The 19,905-nt window shown below is 37.3% G+C and overlaps 1 protein-coding gene across 1 annotated transcript; it reads right to left on the reverse strand.

Moving 5' to 3' along the window:
* Window positions 1-17,729: 17,729 nt before the first annotated feature.
* Window positions 17,730-19,593, reverse strand: LOC131059175 (UDP-glycosyltransferase 75C1-like). The gene is made up of 2 exons (XM_057992512.2): window positions 18,995-19,593; window positions 17,730-18,884 (listed from the first exon to the last, which is right to left on the reverse strand). Exons 1-2 carry the CDS (start codon window positions 19,500-19,502, stop codon window positions 17,938-17,940), a joined length of 1,455 nt encoding a protein of 484 aa, XP_057848495.2. The 5' UTR covers window positions 19,503-19,593; the 3' UTR covers window positions 17,730-17,937.
* Window positions 19,594-19,905: the final 312 nt, after the last annotated feature.

Raw genomic sequence — 19,905 nt, forward strand, 5'->3', positions numbered from 1 at the left:
TCTCCTAGATCTTCTGAAAAATTCAACACGCTATGCGTTCTTGGTCAAACAGCTTTGGATTCTCACTTATGATATCCTCGAATCTGAGATGATTTGTCACCTTGTCGGTTCTAAATCCCTATGGTATGGTGAGTTCTACACCTACCTCCATGATCACACCCTTCCTCCTAACCAATCGAATAACCAATGTAAAACCTTCATTCGCCAAACCGCTCGATATACCATTATTGCTGAAACCCTATACCAATGCAGTCTTGATGGTACTCTCCTTCGATGTTTAGAACAAGATGAGATAACAAAGGCCTTGGAAGAGGTACATGATGGAATTTGTGGAACTCATGCAAGTGGCCCGTCACTAGCCAAGAAGATCATACGAGTTGGATACTATTGGCCATCCATGGAAAAAGACTCATACTACTTTGTCAGAAAGTGCAAGCAATGCCAAGTTCATGGCAACCTCATACATGCACCAGCACAATAATTGCAACCAATCACAACACCATGGCCCTTTTGTCAATGGGAACTTGATCTTGTGGGTAAAATTCATCCCTCTTCATCCAATAGCCACAAATTAATTATTACTACCACCGAATACTTCACAAAGTGGATCGAAGTTGTTCCACTTACCCAAGTCACTGGCAAGCAGATCGCCTCATTCATCCTCAATTACATCATTTGTCGGTATGGTGTACCCATGTCTATCATCACAGATAATGGGCTTCCTTTAAAAAATCAAGATGTCCGTGAACGTTGTGAGAAATTTCACATCCAACACCGCTTTTCCACTCCCTATTACCCACAAGGCAATGGTCAGGCTGAAGCATCAAACAAGAACATATTGAGAATCCTAAAGAAGACAGTCAATGATATCGGTCGTGATTGGCATATTCAATTGAATCCAGCACTATGGGCGTATCGAACTAGTATTCGAACCCCTACAGGTGCAACTCCCTACTCATTGGTCTATGGTGCAGAAGCTATTTTACCTATTGAGGTTGAGATACCATCACTATGGGTTTCCTTGCACAATCTCATCGATGATGAAGCATACAGAGTATCCCGTCTCCAAGACTTATAGCTACTTGATGAGAAACGACAAGCTGCATACAATCACCTCAAAGCCTATCAGCAGTGCATGAGCAAAAGCTATAATCATCGAGTTTGACCTCGTACATTTGAGGTAGGTCATCTTGTTCTTCGAGAGAATCCTCATAACCAACCAAATCGAGAATATTAGGGAAAGTTTGAATTGAACTGGCTGGGTCCATATGTTATCACTGCTGTATTTGGGTCCGGGGCATATCAGTTGGCTACTTTCGAAGGAGAACCACTAGCAGATCCAATCAACAGTATGCACCTCAAATGGTTTTATACCTAAAAGCTGTACAAAAAAACACCAAAAACATTCAGAAAAATGTCCTGAAGAAAATACAAAAACATCAAAATAGTAAAGAAAAATCATGCATCCAAACGGTGAACAACCACTTCGGTGGCACCTTGGGTAAGTGAGATGGTGAAAACCTAGCAAATAGGCACCACTCGTAAAGGCTATGGCTCCATTGTCTTTCAGACTTGTTGCGATCACATTCATTACATCCATCCATCCATCTGTCCAAAGTCATGGCTTGTTATTGATCTACAATCAAGGATAGTACTTCATGCGTCTGGCATCTCGCTTATTCATAATCATGTCTAAACTTGGGGCAAAATCCTTAATCTAGTTTGATAGAAGTGGATACTACATTGTTTTGTGATTCACTAAGTTCTTCATTCAAAACTCTCACAAAATACCAAAAACATTCAAAACTATCTCACAAAATCCAAAAACATGATAAAACATCAAGACAAACAAAAACATGGAAACACACTATACATACGTTTTTTTCAAAACAGATACCAAACAAAACATTGTGAAATACTCCAACGATGACCACTTATCACATCGACCAAACAATCAACATCAAACACGCAAACTATCTAAACAAGGATACATCCTTCCTTACCAAAACAAAGACAAGATGACATTTTCTTTGACAAGAAAATTTTGTTAAAGCTATGAAGTACTTGGTTGATTTGTAGGTTATTCATTCATTCATATATATATATATATATATATCAGGTTTCTACGCTACTCTGGGATATCCGCAAGTGATTAAGAGTAGCCGAGATGGTTCCTGCGACATTGTTTGTATGTCTTCTGCAAATTATTCCAATGAAGTTATAGGGCATGTACTAATGGTGTCTACGTGAGAAGTTCACTAAGTTACGTGATCTTATGCAAAAAGATAGTCATAGATCACTACGGCTTGCTCACTATAGCGTATACCTCGACCATATGAGCATGAACCATTATCGAGGATCCATATTCTTTATTCTTTATATATGTTGTTTTCTTATAGGTACAATGCTCCATCTTTGGTTCCTACTGCCTCATCCATGCTCGATAATGATTTATCTCTTACTACGGTATGAACTTGTCTCACGATATGATCGACAAAAGATCAAGGAGGACGTTCCAAGTCATGCATGAAAGGAGATAATCCCTGTCTATTCTGCATGCAAGCAATACTCAGGTCAAGTTGATCCATTATATCAAGTTGCTTGTATTAACTTGCTATATCAAAATCCATGAAAGGAATACTCAGGTCATCTTGAATCATTATGTCAAGTTGCTTGTATTTTCTTACAACAATTCAAAAGCTCAATGATGAAAAATAAATCACTATGGATCGTCATTCCATCTCATCTGTATATATTGCATTCCGTTGCATTCCATCCATCCATACATTCATAATAGCTGCATATCATTCATACATAGTAATGACAATAGATACTCTATTTTCCTCTTCTTCCATAGGAATGCGTCATAGGTCCTCCATTTCTTCTATCTAACATTGAACCCCACCCTCACCCTCCCTATCTCGATCATCAACACCATCATAATCCCTTCATCATTTCCCATCAACCCAATCAAGCAAGTTACTCTATCTGCATAGGTACATCGACTCCCACACACCTAGACTATCAACAGATATTCTAATCAAGTATCTTTGGGTCTCAGCAGGTAATCAATTATGGAATACCTAGACTACAACAAACATTTATCATAATGACCTAGTCTCAACGGGACTGCTATGATTCACCACAACCATCCATCACACACATACACTATTACTTGATCAACCAATCAAACACAATCATAACAGACAATTACATCAATTGTCTAAGTCTCAACGAGTATTTTGCTTCAAATACCTTGACTTCATCAGACAATTACATCAATTGTCTAAGTCACCAACATGTCACTTTGATTCACTTACTCAGACTTTATCTTGTCCAAGCAAACAACTGACATCAACTATCATGCTTTGACTCTACTAGGGCAATTAAACTGATTGCACAAGATTGTCCAACCATTTTGATCAATTGTACAGTATCAATCAAAAGCACAACACCACACTTGCACTGTATCTCCTGCATAACCTACGAGTACTCACTGGCTTGCCATTTCTTCATATTCACTCTGTTTTCTTCCATTCTTTCACCGTTATTGCTAATTTCTTTTATTCTACCTCCCCTCCACTTCTCGTTCTTTTTCGAGAGATCACCCGATTCTTCAAAAAAAATTCGGCCCATCTCTCGAGGGGGCATACCACCCACTAAATTAACATTTATGGGGCATATTTCTTCACACCTATTTTTCTTTCTTTGAAACGATGCAATAAAACTGCACCATCTCAAAGAGAGGCAAATGTAGTCACATAAATCTATCCACTTAAATTAAATAAATATTTAGTATTTATTTTATTATTTAACCATCAATCAATAATTAATTAAATTGATATTTAATTAATTCATCTTAACCCTCTTCTCCTATTAATTAAATAAATTATTCAATTTATTTGATTTAATTCACTTAACCAAATTCAGACCATTAATTAAATAAATAAATCATATTTATTTAATTAAATCTTCTCTCACATTTAAATAAATTAATATTTATTTAAATCCCCCAAAATCCCATCTCTCACATTCAAATAAATTAACATTTATTTAAATCACCTTTATCCTCCACCCATTTGCATTTTCCTACAAATGCAAGTTGCACAACTATTTTAAATAAATTATTTATTTAAAATCATATTTATCCTCACCCACTTGAAACCTTTAATGACTTCTCTTAAAGTCTTCAAACTTAATGGCTTCCTTATAGAGTCTTCTCAAGCTTTTAATGGTTTCCCTTAAAGTCTTCAAACTTAATGGCTTCCTTCTAGAGTCTTCTTAAGCCTTTAAAGGTTTCCCTTAAAGTCTTCAAGCATTAATGTTTTATCTTCCTTTTTCTCATTTAAATAAATTAATATTTATTTGAAATTCAAATTACACCATTTAATTGAAATAAATGATTTTATTTTAATTGAAAATCCCCAAATTCCTCCCACTTGCATTCTCCTACAACATCCACTTGCATTCCTAAATCCCTTCTAGATTCTTCTAACTCCTTCTAATTAGCCTAATCCTATCCTAATCATTGTCATGTTCCTAAATAAAAGGAAGTCACTTCTCAAAAACCTCCAAAGTCTTCAATAACCATTAAAGGCTTTGTGTCTTCAAATGGTTAACCTCTAAAGTCTTCCAAACCATTAAAGGCTCTTACACAACCATTTATGGTTAACTCACCTTTTACCTTTGGTTAGAGACTTTCCTCTAACTTAACCATCCTTTTGACTCATGAGTCTCTTCAAAGCATTTATTTCTTTGACTAAGGTAACCATTTAACCCTTGCACATTCATTTATCCCTTGGATAAAAGGAATATCCATTAACCTAACCCTAACCCAACCCCCTAGGGTAACCATCATGTCCACTCAATCATTTAATGCTCCTTATCTCTCCTTTCAAGCCTCCTCATGGTGACACTTGTCAACACGGGATTGGGTTGAAAGTCTCACATGGATTGAATATCTTTCAATCCTAACCCTTGTTAAGATTGCTCAATCTTAACCCTTCATTTCCCCATTTTCTTCTATAAGAACCCTTCTCCTCAAGCAAAGGAGGAAGCATTAGAGTATTGTTGTTATACTGGTATTAGCATTGAGCTTTTTCATAGCATCACTATCTACACTTGCATAGCATTTGTTTATCATATTCAACCATCTTGAATCTCCATATGGCATCCATGGCTAGTGCTAAAAGCTGAGAGTTACACTCATGTGGAACTTGGAGAGGAGATGAACAAGGGAGGAGCAACTATGAGCATCTTGATTAGCATTTGGAGGAGTATAGTTTATCTATTCTATATTTGTATGCTTTCTATTTCATGCTTAATATCTCTCTTGATATGCCTGTTTAGGATAATCTTTTGTTGCTGATACTAACGTTTGTTTCTTGTGCTCTTGTGTGTGTTGCCATCAAATAGATTTTCTAATCCTTTTTGCAGAGCATCAGGAATCAAAATGGTTGTGGAATGGAGAATCACGGAATTGAGAGTCTATGAGGATTCCAAACTAGTCATCAATCAGATCAATGATGGATATCAGACAAAGGATGATAAAATAATGTCGTATAAGAGAATGGTGGATGATTTCAAATAGTACTTTTTACACATCACCTTCGAGTAAATACCAAGGTTGGACAACAGAGAGACCGATGCAATGGCCACTATCGCTTCACTGCTGCAAATTCCAGAGAAACAGAGTCATTACGAGTTCCTGGTAGAGCAACTATTTTCCCCAGGCTATGACAACTCTGCATCCCAAGTCATCTATGCCTTAACCAATTTAGACTCCCCTTTGTACAGGACAATCTATGAATATCTTAAGAACAATACCCTACCACTCGACCTATCTCGTAACCAAAAATGCAACTTAATCTGGAAAGCCGTTCATTATACCTTAACTGCTAACACACTTTACCGTCGAGGTCTAGATGGTACTCTTGTTCATTGCCTTTATCATAATGAATCTGACTCTGCCTTACATGAGCTTCACGAGGGTATCTATGGCACACATTCAAGTGGTCCTACTCTCACCAAGAAACTTCTGAGAATGGGGTATTACTGGCCGATAATGGAGAAAGACTCGTATCAATTTGCAAAGAAATGTCCTAAGTGCCAAATTCATGGCAATCTTATCCATGAACTAGCACAAGAGCTACATCCATTTACAACATCTTGGCCTTTCTGTCAGTGGGGAATTGATTTAGTAGGGAAAATCCATCCTTCCTCTTCAAATGGACACAAGTTCATTATCACTGCAATAGAGTATTTCACAAAGTAGATTGAAGCAGTCTCGATGACCACAGTAACTAGAAAATAAATTGCCTCATTTATTCTCAATTATCTCATTTGCAAATATGCGTCCTTTCAAAAATCAAGACGTGCGAGAGCTATGTGAAAGATTCAAAATCAAACATCGCTTCTCTACACCTTACTACCCATAGTGGAATGGTCAAGCAGAGACATCAAATAAAACAATTCTAGAAATCCTCAAGAACACAGTAAATGATGTGGGTAAAGATTGGCATGTACAACTCAATCTGTCACTCTGGGCATACAGGACTAATATTCGGACACCTACAGGGGCTATGCCATATTCATTGGTGTACGGATCAGAAGCAATTCTACCTCTTGAGGTAGAAATTCCATCTCTCAAAGTATCTTTGAAAGGCCTCATACTAGATGAGGAATATCGGGTAAACAAATTGCATGAACTAGAGCTTCTGGATGAAAAATGACAACATGCCTATTATCATCTCAAAGCATACCAACAGTGAATATGCAGAAGATACAATCATAAAATCATCCCTAGAGCTTTCAAAGTTGGTGATCTTGTACTAAAGGAAAACCCTAGAAATCAACAGGATTGAGAAAAGAAGGGGAAGTTTGAACCTAACTGGTTGGGTCCTTTTGTCATCATATCAACCTACGGATCAGGTGCCTATCAGTTAACAACTTCAAAAGGGGACGTGCTCGATGAACCAGCCAACAATATCCATTTGAAGAAATTCTACACTTGAGTCGTACAATGCACGAAAAAAACAAAAAATACAAACAAAACAAAAAATCAGAAAAACACAAAAAACCAAACAATCAAAAAAGTGCAATAAAAACAAATAGTGAAAACCTGGCAACAGGCGCTATTTGTGAGAGACCGGCTCCTCTATCTATCTATACTCATATCTTTTACATCCATCCAAGTCAACGCTAATGGCCATCACTCAACACTCATTCACGTAGCATTATTCCGAACATACTTAGCATAGTCGCTGTCCTTGATTATCCAAACACAATTATCCATATCATATCCCACCATGGCTTGGTGATCAACATGTATACCCACATCGATAGATATCTGTGATTGGGGGCAATATTCCTCTCGCTTTAATCAGTCCAACAATAAACAACAAGGATCGTGACATGCTAAGGAAACAATGTCAACAACTGCTCATCAGGCTAGAAAACAAGACCATTATCCAACTACAACTTTAGCACACACATGATGGATGATTTTCTGAATTATAATTTGTTTACATCTAGCATGAAGTTTTGACTTTTTTTTTATTTTTTTGCATTCTTAGATCTCCTTAGCTACTCGAGGATGCATCGAGCTAGAGAAAGCAACGAAGGAATCTTATATTTTTTTTAGTTTTCTAAGGCAATCATTTGTACGGTGCAAATATTGTCTCAAGACATGATTGGAAACATATCATTGAAGACATTTTTTCCACTTTGCGCATACAAATGGTTAGCTCTTGTCTGTTTTACGCAAGCAACACTTAGGTCATCTTGGTTCAATTATACCTTGATGCTTGTGTCGTATTTCAATATCAAACATCCATGTAAGTTTTACTCAGGTCATTATGGTTCAATTGTACCATTATGCTTGTATAAACTTCCAACTTATCAAAGCTCAATGATGACAAACAAAAACAGAGCACAAACAAGTGACTAATAGGAATGACAACGTCAGAATTAGAGTGATCATTAGCTGCATATCATTTTTAAGCTTGCATTAAGCTGCATATCATTTTAAATCTTGCATTAGTGTCACATCATTGTCATACATCTCATTTTCAAGATACATCTCACATTGCATAATTATCATACATCTCACATCATCATCATTATCATAAATCATACATCATCATCAAAATCAAGAACATCATTATCTAAGCATCACATCATCATCATAGAATCATCATATCAATGCATCTCATCAATCATCATCAATAGCACATGTGGATCAAAGAAAATCAGTGCTATATATATATATATATATATATATATATATATATATATATATATATATATATATATATATATATATATATATATATATATATATATATATATATATATATATATATATATATATATATATATATATATATATATAATGGTTGAAATGTACAAGGGATATCATGTTTGTCAAAATACAACAAAATGATCAAAATACAATAGAGACAAGTCTCTCAGGTATGACTATCTCCTGAGGCTGACGGTCTTGCAACAGATGTCCCAGCCCTTGGATCTCCACTAGGTGGATCACGTTGGGCAGGCCCCGTAACACCTCTACTCTCTATCCTTGTATGACTACGAGCAAATCGACTGGCTGCATAGCTAGGAGCTCGATGATCTCTAGGGACCGCCTCCTCATATAAACGCCTATAGTACTCGACCTCCTTGGTCGTGTACCATATCTCCCTCAGCATGTCCCACATCAAGACACCAACCGTCACTCTCTCCAATCTCTTAGAAGATCCTCTGTCTGACCCCGATGCTCTCTCTCCTTATCTCACTTTGCCATAATCTGTGTAATCTGGTGTTGTTGTGCTAGCACCTGTGCCTGTAGCTCCTGCACTGTGACCTGTAGGGCTCTAATATGTGAATCATATCGATGGGTGGGTACCCTAATCTGAATGGGTACCTGTGTCATGGTCCCACCCATACCTGTCCCTATCCGAGGCGCCAATGGAGGTAAAACATCAGATCTCCTCCTCTAGGCGGGTCGCCTGTCATCCTCTATACCACCCACCGCCGCTAGCACTGCACCTACCCTACCAACCCCACCAGCACCAAGAATGATTCCTCCTCCTCTCCCTCCATCTCCCCCTCATCCTCTATCTAATCTGCCACCTCCTTTATCTCCTCCTCTCCCTCAATCTCCCCCTCTACCTCCTCTACCTCCTCCTGTCCCTCCATCTCCCCCTCTACCTCTATCAACTCCTCCATCACCTCCTCTATCTCCTCCTCTCCCTCTACCTCTATCACCTCCTCCACCACCTCCTCCACCATCTCCACCTCCATCTCCTACCTCCTCTCCCTCCTCATCTCTTTGACTGACTCCCCCTCGCCTCTTTGGCTGCTCATCCTCATCCTCATTAAAGGTAGGTAGCATTTCTATCGGATCTGATATTCGTGCCATGAAGTATGCTGCAAAATCCTCTGTAATCCTAGCATCAACAACCCCAGCTCCATAATCAAATATCTGGCTTGCTAGTGTCATATACTTCTCTACTGCCGCTACACTATATATAATGGGTCCCCACTCTGGCACATCCTATCTCTGATGAGCATACAAGCAAGCTCCCTGTGGAATCCCCTGTTGTCTCCCATAGTGCCACTGAACACAACCATGCAAGAATCGATTAATGACAAAGGGCGTCCGTTCAATTAGGTCTCTCGACATATAAACATAGGGCATCTCTAGCTCGTCCTCAACCCACACCTCACAATCCATATACGGTCTCCAAATGACTGTATCGATGTCATCCAATACCCTTTGCCAATGCTCTAGTTTTCCCAACTTTTGCTGGACAGCTATACATGTATAACCATAAGAACATGCTCGCCCAACTGGCCTATCCCTGTCTGCAAGTGGCCTCGCTGCAGGAATGTGCTCCCATGCCCACACCTGTAGTAATGTCACCCCAACTGATAAACTTGTGTATCCTAGATACACCACTTGGTGAAGCTCTCTGTAAAGGTGGGCTAACATACATGACCCCCATGCAAACCTATGTCCATGCGTAACCATATCCTCCAACACCAATCCCCATCCCATGATTAGTCCCTTCGACCTACAGTCAGGACACAGAAATCCACCAATGAAACCTGCTAGTACCAAGGGCAATGAAGCATAATCAAAATCCATGAACTCCTGCCAGGGGATCTCATATCCACTAATCTGATCATCCTGGAAGATGCGATGGAGAGCCTCTATCCCACCCTCCTCAGTCTTCTCATTTAGCAACACGGCCCCAACAATAGGAATATATAGAATGCGATAACAGTCCTCTAGTGTGACTGTTATCTTGTCCATAGCCAAGTGAAAGGTGTATGTGTCACTGTGCCACCTCTCTAACAAAGCTATCAGCAAACCCCAATTAATGATATACTGAGGCATGTCTAATAAAGATGATAAATCACATCTCTATCGGCCTGTGATAAGCGAGGAATCAATGACCATGGTCTTGAAAACTGCTCTCGAGATTGAAGCACACCAAGTTGTGCCTACAAAACAACAATGTCCATCATCAGTTCCCACATCTATCTGATATATCCAATCAAAACAAAATCAACTTGAAACAATGAAGCATCTCAAGCACACAACATCAATCATGACCCATATAAAAAATAAGGACCAATATTGAAAGCAACATCAAATAACCATATTGAAAATCCAAGACTCATAATGTAAGCATCAAATAAGGACCCCTATCGAAAGCAACATCAAGGACCCATATAAAAAATCAAAGACTCATAACGTAAGCATCAAATTAGGACCCATATCGAAAATCAAGAATTATATCAAAAATCAAAGACCCATAACACAAGCATCAAATCAGGACCCATATCGAAAGCAACATCAAAGACCCATAATGCAAGCATCAAATCAGGAAACATATCAGACATCAAATTCATATCTCAAGGAAAAAATCACAGATCCACATCAAAAGAAAATCAGGATCCTCATCAAAATAATCAATCAGCTTGGCACTCCATATCAAAAGCAATTTCAAAAGACTCCACATCATCGTATCAAAATCAGACATCATCACAGGAGGCAAAAACATTGGCTCAAGACCCATCTCAGAACACTCGACAGGCACCTATCAACCCCTAAGTCATCTACCTAATCTATTCGACCCTCGATGCATTCTTCTAATCCTTTTTCACCCATTTTTTGGACCCTACGCGCTAAGCTTCTACTTATGCACTATCCTTTTCCTCCAATGTGCTAGAAACTTTACCCTATGCGCTAAAACCCCCTATGTGCTATCTGGTTCCGCCATTGTGCTACCTTGCTAACCATACGCGCTAATCTACCAGACGCGCTACTCTATCTACCCCATGCGCCTTCCTGTCAACCCTATGTGCTAAAATGATCTACGTGCTAACCTAACCTACTAACGCGCTGCAGAAAGCTACATGGACACTAATGTACCTAGGTTTACCCTACGTGTTATCTTGTCTGTCGTATGTGCTAGGAAAATACATATATGCACTAAAATGACAAATTTTTAAACAAAAAATAAAAAATGTGATCAAAACAGACAAAATACATCAAAAACATGGCAAGTTTTGGATCACTTATAGGTGGGCAATACGCGATGGGCCTCCGGTGTCGACGAACGCGCTCAAATTGGTGCAAAGCATATGGAACCAACATCTTCGTCAGAGCTCAAGTGTCACAATCACAAGGAGACAAATGTGCAAATGATAAGAATCAAATCACTTTTTACCTTTTTATAGGGTAAAAGTCAACAAGGTTAATAAGTGGGGCATGTATTTTACTCACTTTTTCATTTTTTTAAATCTTATCAACATCATTTTCGGGAGATGAATCAATACAAATGCATTCAACATAGTCAAAATATTCAAAATGCAATTAATTTAAAAACGCTCATCAAATGAACAAATTTTTCAAATCCTTGATTCATCTCTCGAGGGGGGGCATCATCAATATCGTTTATCAAATCTGGGGCATCATATCAACATCTCGACACACGACATCATATTGATCAAATGTTGACAACATATCTGACAATTTTTCTTTGAATCAACATGTGCACACACATCACTTCAAAGATGGGCAAAATGTAGACATCTGACCACTTTCCTAAGTGAATATTTAATTTTCATTTTACCTCATTCCTCTATTTAATTAATTTCTCTGCATTCATCTAGTTGATTAAATAAGTTACTCAATTTATTTAATTAAGTTCACCTAAGCTTTCTCTAACCTTTAATTAAATAAATCAATTTATTTAATTAATTCCCCCTCCTCCCCTTTTAATTAAATTGATCCTTGCAAATAAATAAATTTACTTTATTTATTTAAAATCCCCCCACTTGCAAAACCCTACAAATGCTAGTTGCATCTATTTGATTGAAATAAAGTAATTTTATTTTAATTAAATTCCTTTTCCCTCCACTTGCATTCTCCTACATCTCCCACTTGCATCCTTAACCCCCTTCTTGATTCTTCTAATCAATTCTAATTTAGCCTAATCCATCTCCTAAATATTGTCACATCCTTAAGCAAAGAGAGGTCACTTCTCAAAGCCTCCAAAGTCTTTGAAAACCATTAAAGGCTTTGTCCTCAACAAGTTAACCCTAAAAGTCTTCTAAACCATTTAAGGCTCTTACATAACCATTAATGGTTAACTCAACCTTCTTGCATGATTAGAGACTTTCTCTCTAACTCAACCCTCATCTAACCCAAGGGTCTCATCAAGCATTCATGGCTTTAACCTTGGTTATTCCTTTAACCCTTGCACAAGAGTTTACCTCTTGGGTAAAAACTTTATCCAATGGATAACCCTAACCTAACCTTAACCCTTACCTCCTAAGGTGACCTTCATGTCTTCTCAAGCATTTAATGCTTCTTACATCTCCTCTCAAGTAGTCTCTTGTTGACAATTGTCACCATTTCATTGGTGAGAATTGTAAACATGGATTAATTAACTTTCAATCTTGGCCCTTGTTAAGATTATCCAATCTTGACCATCCATTGCCCTATTTTCCCTATAAATAGAGCTCTCATTCTCTCATTTTTAGAGTCCAAGATTCATGCATATAATTTATAGTCATTTTACTAAGCATCAAGCCTCTCTTTGTTAAAACATATTAAACATTTAGAAGCATTTTAATATCATAGCATATCCATGTTAGACTAGTATATCTTGTTAGGATAGGATTACTAATCTTTATCATAGCATCATATTCATACTAGTTTAAATCATTCTGGTTTCAATATTATACATGTTGTAGGAATGCATTCATACTTATGAGTAAACATCACTCGTTCTTGGAGTTATTATTCCTAAGTCACTTTGCTCAGTGATATGAGAGCAAAGACATTGACTTCAGGGATCCTGTGAGATAGAGAACAATGGAACACCCCTTGGGAAGTTGAGCTATTCAATATAGCTCCTATAACTTGCACCAAGAGTACCATTGGTGTGTGGACACTTTGAAACTAGACTTTTATGTTTATGTCGCCCACATTTCCCGCACACACTTACAACGTCAGAGATCAATCCCTTTCAAGAGATTATTTGAGCCTTATTTATAGAAAGAAAATCTACTAACTGGTTGACCAAATCCACACCATAAGGAGGGCACCATTTATTGGAAGCATGAAAAGAGGAAAGGAAAGAACATGCATGTGCTTAGCCAAGTCAAATATAAATCCTTCAGCAGAAATATAGCACAACATGCCCCTAAATCAACTCATTGATTGTACATAATTAATAAAGAAGGTAGTTGCAACATTAAGTAGAGAAGGATCCACTACGTTGATCACTTCTTGAACTCTTCAACAATCGGCCAACTAGTAAGAGTCCTGCTCCTTGTTGCAAGCTTCTTCATTACACCACTTTCTTGGTACAGATTTGCAAAACACGTTAGCACATGCAAACAATCAACATTTCCCAAATCATCTGAAAAACAACATCCTTAACACATGCACAATTAATAGATAATTACATAGCATATGCATTAATATTATGAATTGTTTCAAGGTTAAACTTAAGCCCAAAAGATAACAGTTTCTAAGGGATTAACACAGTTAACATTATCATCACAATACTAAAATCTAAAGTATTGACATAGACATCATAATTAATCCTTAGAAAATAAGACCATAAACTTGTCTCATCACCACCTTCATATAATCTTAATTTCTTATGTAATCATTTGTGTTATACAATGTACATGCACTCCAAACTCTATGAAATGAATCCTGATTCAACTAAAATTTCCACATTCGATGTTTTTTTTAAAAGTTGAAGTAGTTCATATTTTGGATTCAATGTAATATATATTTTAGTTGTCCTTCTTTTGATCTACCTTAACGCTTCAATATCTCTCATAGCTATTGTAATAGAGATAATGATTGTTTTAGTCACTTAAGATACTTTTAAATAAATAAAATATTTAAAATAAAAATACATGAGTAGTAAATAAAAAAACATAGATATTATGATCACACATGTAAAACTTGCTTCTTTTTTTCTTGTCCAATAATGGTAAAATGGTTGTTGTATTTATAGATTTAATGCAATTCTCTAGAAGATATTAGAATGGCTAATAAAATCCTCCAAAGAGAAAATTCTAAAAAATAATAAAAGTTTCCATATGCTACAATGTTCTAGAAATCAAATTATTCAATAGGTAAATGTTATCTCCAAAACCCTCCCATAATGTTATTTGGAGAAGATGATTACACCACTTAGTATATAGCAACTTCCTTGAGATGTAACAAATCTCAAAGTTTGACAAATTTCACACTATAGGCAATGCTTTGATAATATATCAATAAATTGATATTTTGTTCCACATAACTTTAATTCCACTTGATTTTAAATCAATTCATGTACAAAGGGTTGATGTGCTTCTGTATGTTTGGATTAGCATGATATATGTGTTTTTTTGCTAGCTCGATAGTGCTTTAATTATCACAAAACATAATAACTAGACAATCTTGTGGGTGGTGTGTTTCTTCAAGTAGTCTTCTAAGTGATGTAAGAATTCAAGCACCTTTGAATTATTATTTCACCTTTATGGCTCTAACTTAGTGTCTTTTCACAATTCTTCAATCTTGGCCTTGGAGCCCTCCATAATTGATTTTTTGATCATAATTAACTATATGGGTGGAATCTAACCAAAATAAAGACATTTTAGGATACCCATTTGTCTCTTTTATGACTTATCTAGAAATTAGTATGGGTTACTTTGGAACATATGGCTAGTAGATTGACTGTTAATGCTGCTACAAGGGTTCAAACTCAGAATTTTCACTGTGAAGTGCAACGAACAGTCATTCATAACTTCCAAAAAACATAAAATGAGGTCAATATCTTTGTTAATATTTTATATAAGATAGTTATAGGCTTATCTAGAAATATTTATGAAGATCCAACGGTTAAAAAGAAAGTTATGACATTTTTCCCGAGACTGGGAACACTAGGCAGGGTTCAGACCTACACTCACCAAAATTGCAATATCTTGCACAAAACTTAATCAAATCACATGAGAATAAATTTGAAAGAAATTATATTCATATTGATTTCACATAAATTCAATGAGGAGTGGGCTCTTATCCATACAGGTCCATACAATGGCTTGGAGTAGAGAAAAATGTTAGGAAAATGCAGAAAACTACATTTATTTTATTCAATAGCTTATTAAAACCTTACATTCCACTTCTACCCTACTCCCCACGAACTTTAATGAGGTATTTTAGCACATTTAAACCCATTCCCAACCTTTGGTAACTATCCAACCAACTTCCACATGACTTTTCAATTGATGACCTTTCATATTCTCAATTTTGACAATTTTTTCAATATGACAATTTTGCAAGATTTCACAATATTTGACAACATGACCCCATAATTACCTAGAAACCTAATCAAATGACTCAAATACATTTGAAATGGCCTAAAAATTCAAATTTTACGATATTGCCTATTGGAGGCATAAAATGCACAAGGTGCTCCTGCACCACTAAGCCACAATGCTTCTTGAGATGCCTTTGATGAACCAACATATTTATCTTATATAGATGAGAGTGACATTATTGATTACTTTTTATTTGATGAACCAATATATCCAAAAATCAATTTTCTATCATCAATGTTACCTAAATAATTATAATCTATATACCCTACTAGAGTAGGATCTCCTCTATATTTTTATTCAATTTCAAGTTGATAAGTACCTTGAAAGTATTTTAGTATTCTTTTATTTTCCTTTCAATGTGCAGATTTGCCATGCACCTAGATACAATGCCAATTGCACATGAAATATCTAGTCAATTTATAGTAAGATACAAGAGACTTCAAGCAAGTTGTCTATTCAATTTTATATCCACCTTTTAAGTGGAGTTAGTACTCAATTTTAATCCTACTTCATATGGTGTACTAGATGGTTTTACAATCAATTATATTAAATTTTCTCAATACATCAAGACCATATTTGGTTTGAGAAAGAATCAACCTTCCTTATTCTTGCCATACTTGCATACCCAAAATAGTGCATCAACCCTATTTTCTTCTATTTGTGCTGAACAACATCTAGATGGAGATCAAGAGGAAGAAGGCACTCTCAGTAGTTGGACACTGATTAATGATGGTTTCATCCTCATTGATGTATGGGAAAATTAGATGAATGTGATTCACCTCTTGATGATGTTGCTATTGTTAACAACTATATTATTTTATAATGTTCAATCTTTGACCCTATGTATAGACTACAATTTTTTTAATTTGATCTTCATCTAGCTTAAACTTTAAGGATATGCCTTCCACCACTTGCTCTTTTATTTATTTATTAATATATTAGAATCACAGTTCTCTAATAGTTTATGTGGATGATAGTGACATTGTTGATTGCTTCTTATTGCTCCCAAAATTTGGTCTTGAGCCAAGTTGAAAATTATATCTAGAAGTCAATTTTTCATCAATAATGTCACCTACATAATTAGAATCTATATACCCTACTAGAGTAGGCTTTCCTCCATATTTGTATTCAATTCCAAGTTGATAAGTATCTTGAATGTATTTTAGTATTCTTTTAGTTTCCTTCCAATTTTCAATGTGCATATTTAAGTCCTGTACCTAGATACAATGCCAAATGTGTATGCAATATCTAGTCCAAATATAGTAAGGTACAAGAGACCTCCAACAAGTTGTCTCTAGAATTTCCTATCCACCTTCTTTTAACTAGAGTTAGTGCCCAACTTTACTCCTACTTCACATAGTTACTAGATTGTAAAAAATCAATCATATTAATTTTTCTCAATTCATCAAGACCATATTTGATGTGAGAAAGCATGAGCCTTCCTTCTTCTTGTCATACTTGCATACCAAAAAATAGTTGGCCACAATGGTTCCATCCCTAGTGATGTATGAGAAAACTAGATAAACTTGATTCACCTCTTGATAATATTGCTCTTGTTTATAGCTGTATTATTTTCTAATGTTTGATCTTTGACCTTATTTAGACTTCAATTTTTTTATTTGATCTTCATCTTGCTTAAACTTTAAAAATATGTCTTCTACCAATTGCTTTTTTAATAATACATCATTATTTATATTATTTTTAAAAATAATAAGAATTTATTTACTAAAATATCTTAATGATAAATTTGATCCAAAATATTAATTCTTAAAATATAAAAAACACTCTGTCACTGTCATAAATTTGAAACTATCGACTTCCCTCTTTTTTTTAATTGAATCAATGCATAAAATAATCTGATTACAAGACAGTGAACAGTGGTCAAACAGCACCGCCATGTCCCTCGTTCCTTTTAGGTACTCTGTTGCTTCGAAGTTTCTTTCTCAGCGACAATAAGAACAGGGGGTTTACACAGAGACTGACACTAATGATTACGTTGAGTCTATTATGGCCGCAAGAGAAGTGAATAATTTATGCTGCAATTGCCGCAAGCTCTCGAGTAAAACGAGAAAGATTTGCATCAGAGGAACCGCCGGGCATCATAGACCGGGCCGCCGCCTCCTTCCATTTCAGGCTATTCTTCCTCAACTCTGCAAATTCTTCCCCGCCCTCCATCGCTGATCTCACACATCTCTCAATCTCCTGCATCCCCACAACCCCATCTTCCCCCTTCTTCATTCTTCGCCCTGTTTTCCAAACGTCCGCCACACATTTGGCATTGGAGGGCTGATCCGTCCAAATCTCCAAGGTGAGCATGGGAATGCCCGAACTGAGAGCATGCAGCGTAGAATTCCAACCGCAGTGGCTCATAAACACCCCCACCGATGGATGTGACAGCACTTCCAGCTGAACACACCACTCCACCACCAAACCCCTTCCTTCGATTTTCCCCAGAAAACCTTGAGGCAACAATGCATTGAGGTCGTGGTGGCCTTGGGGAGGTCTGATGACCCACAAGAAGCTATGTTGGCTTCTCTCAAGCCCCTCTGCAATTTCGCAGATCTGATTAGGGCTAATTGAGGTTATGCTGCCGAAGGAAACATAAACAACCGAAAGTGGGGGTTTGCTATCCAGCCATTTGCTTACGCACTCGGGTTCTTCCCAAGGGTCTGCGCCTGCTCCCACCCGCGTGTCCTCCGGATTTCCTCCATCCAGAAAAGCCGAGGGTATAGAAGGGCCCACTGTCAAAATAGGCCCTCTCACTAATCTGCTCAAGTACTCCAGAACCCTGCATTCCAGCTCGTCAAAGGAATTAACGAGTACCCAGGAAGCGTCGGTTACAGAGTCAAGATCTCGAAAGAAGTCGGGTACTCCTGTGGCATGGTGAAATGACGAAGGCAAATCGGCAATCTTAAATTCGCCAAGACATGGAAAATCGAGGTTCTCCGGCAGATTTCTTTCCCCATCCCACTTCTCAACTGTAAGCACACACCAACAAGAAGAAATCGATTATATCAGAGTCCTAATTAATGAATCATGCGATTCCTACAAACGCAGTAAGAGAAATTTGTTGAAATGAGATTCTGACCGGTCTTGAAGTGGTGGTAAAGAGAGAAAACTGAGGCAGACTGCGTCCAGAAGAAGGCATGGGGAACGCTGAGCTTGGCTGCAATTTTTGGAACCCAGGGAAGGAAGGAATCGTAGACGACGCAGGATACAGGATTGGCGGAGGCATTGAAACGGAGGAGGAGGGATTCGAGCCCATGACCTGTCATGGTGCGGTGCATGTGATAGAAGAGGAAATCGTTGATGTGGTGGTCGATGGGCACCTCAGGAGGAATCTCATCGGGAATCCACTCCAACTGAACAAGGCCCGGAACGGCCAGGTTGAGGCGATTGAGGTATTCTCTGGCCTTTTCAATTCTTGTATGATCATAATGGAGGCTTACGAAGGAGACGAGCAAGCCCTTGGAAGCCAGATTTTTGGCGAATTGAAGCATGGGATTGGTGTGGCCAAGGGTGGAGTAGGGCACCACCACAACGTGCCCTGAAAATTTCTTCCTTCCAATCTCATTCTCCATTTCCAAACTGCTCATGGACTGCAGCACAAAACCAACTGTAAATATGAAATTTTAATATGATCCACAATTGTCTTTAACATGTGGATTGGCATGTACGATGTTTTGTTTTATATATGAGCTGACAAATGTTATCTTTCATTTTGGAATCATTCATTTAGGTGCTAGATCAACAGGAGGACGACAATAGAAAGAAATGCATTTTTTTTGAATATTTTGAATTTATTGCAAGTCTACCATGTGTTAAAGATTCGAAGACTGGCCAGTAGATATATTACACAAGCTCTGAAAATGACCATTTTTGAAATTTTGAAAAAGAAAGATGGAAAACAGCAGTGCCATTAGGAAGTAGCCCAGACTGACTTCTTGTAATATTTGAGCCAAAGGACGTTGTCCTGCCACGTAATGTCTAGAGGCTATT

Source organism: Cryptomeria japonica, chromosome 1 (assembly GCF_030272615.1).
Source record: "Cryptomeria japonica chromosome 1, Sugi_1.0, whole genome shotgun sequence".
Classification (NCBI taxonomy): Eukaryota; Viridiplantae; Streptophyta; class Pinopsida; order Cupressales; family Cupressaceae; genus Cryptomeria; species Cryptomeria japonica.

What these genes read in the sequence shown, in the direction of transcription:
- LOC131059175 (XM_057992512.2), bottom strand. Translation starts at nt 19,502, where the DNA reads ATGAGCAGTTTGGAAATGGAGAATGAGATTGGAAGGAAGAAATTTTCA. An exon ending in TTACCACCACTTCAAGACCG is followed by an intron (nt 18,885 to 18,994) that starts GTCAGAATCTCA and finishes GTGTGCTTACAG; the next exon opens with TTGAGAAGTGGGATGGGGAA.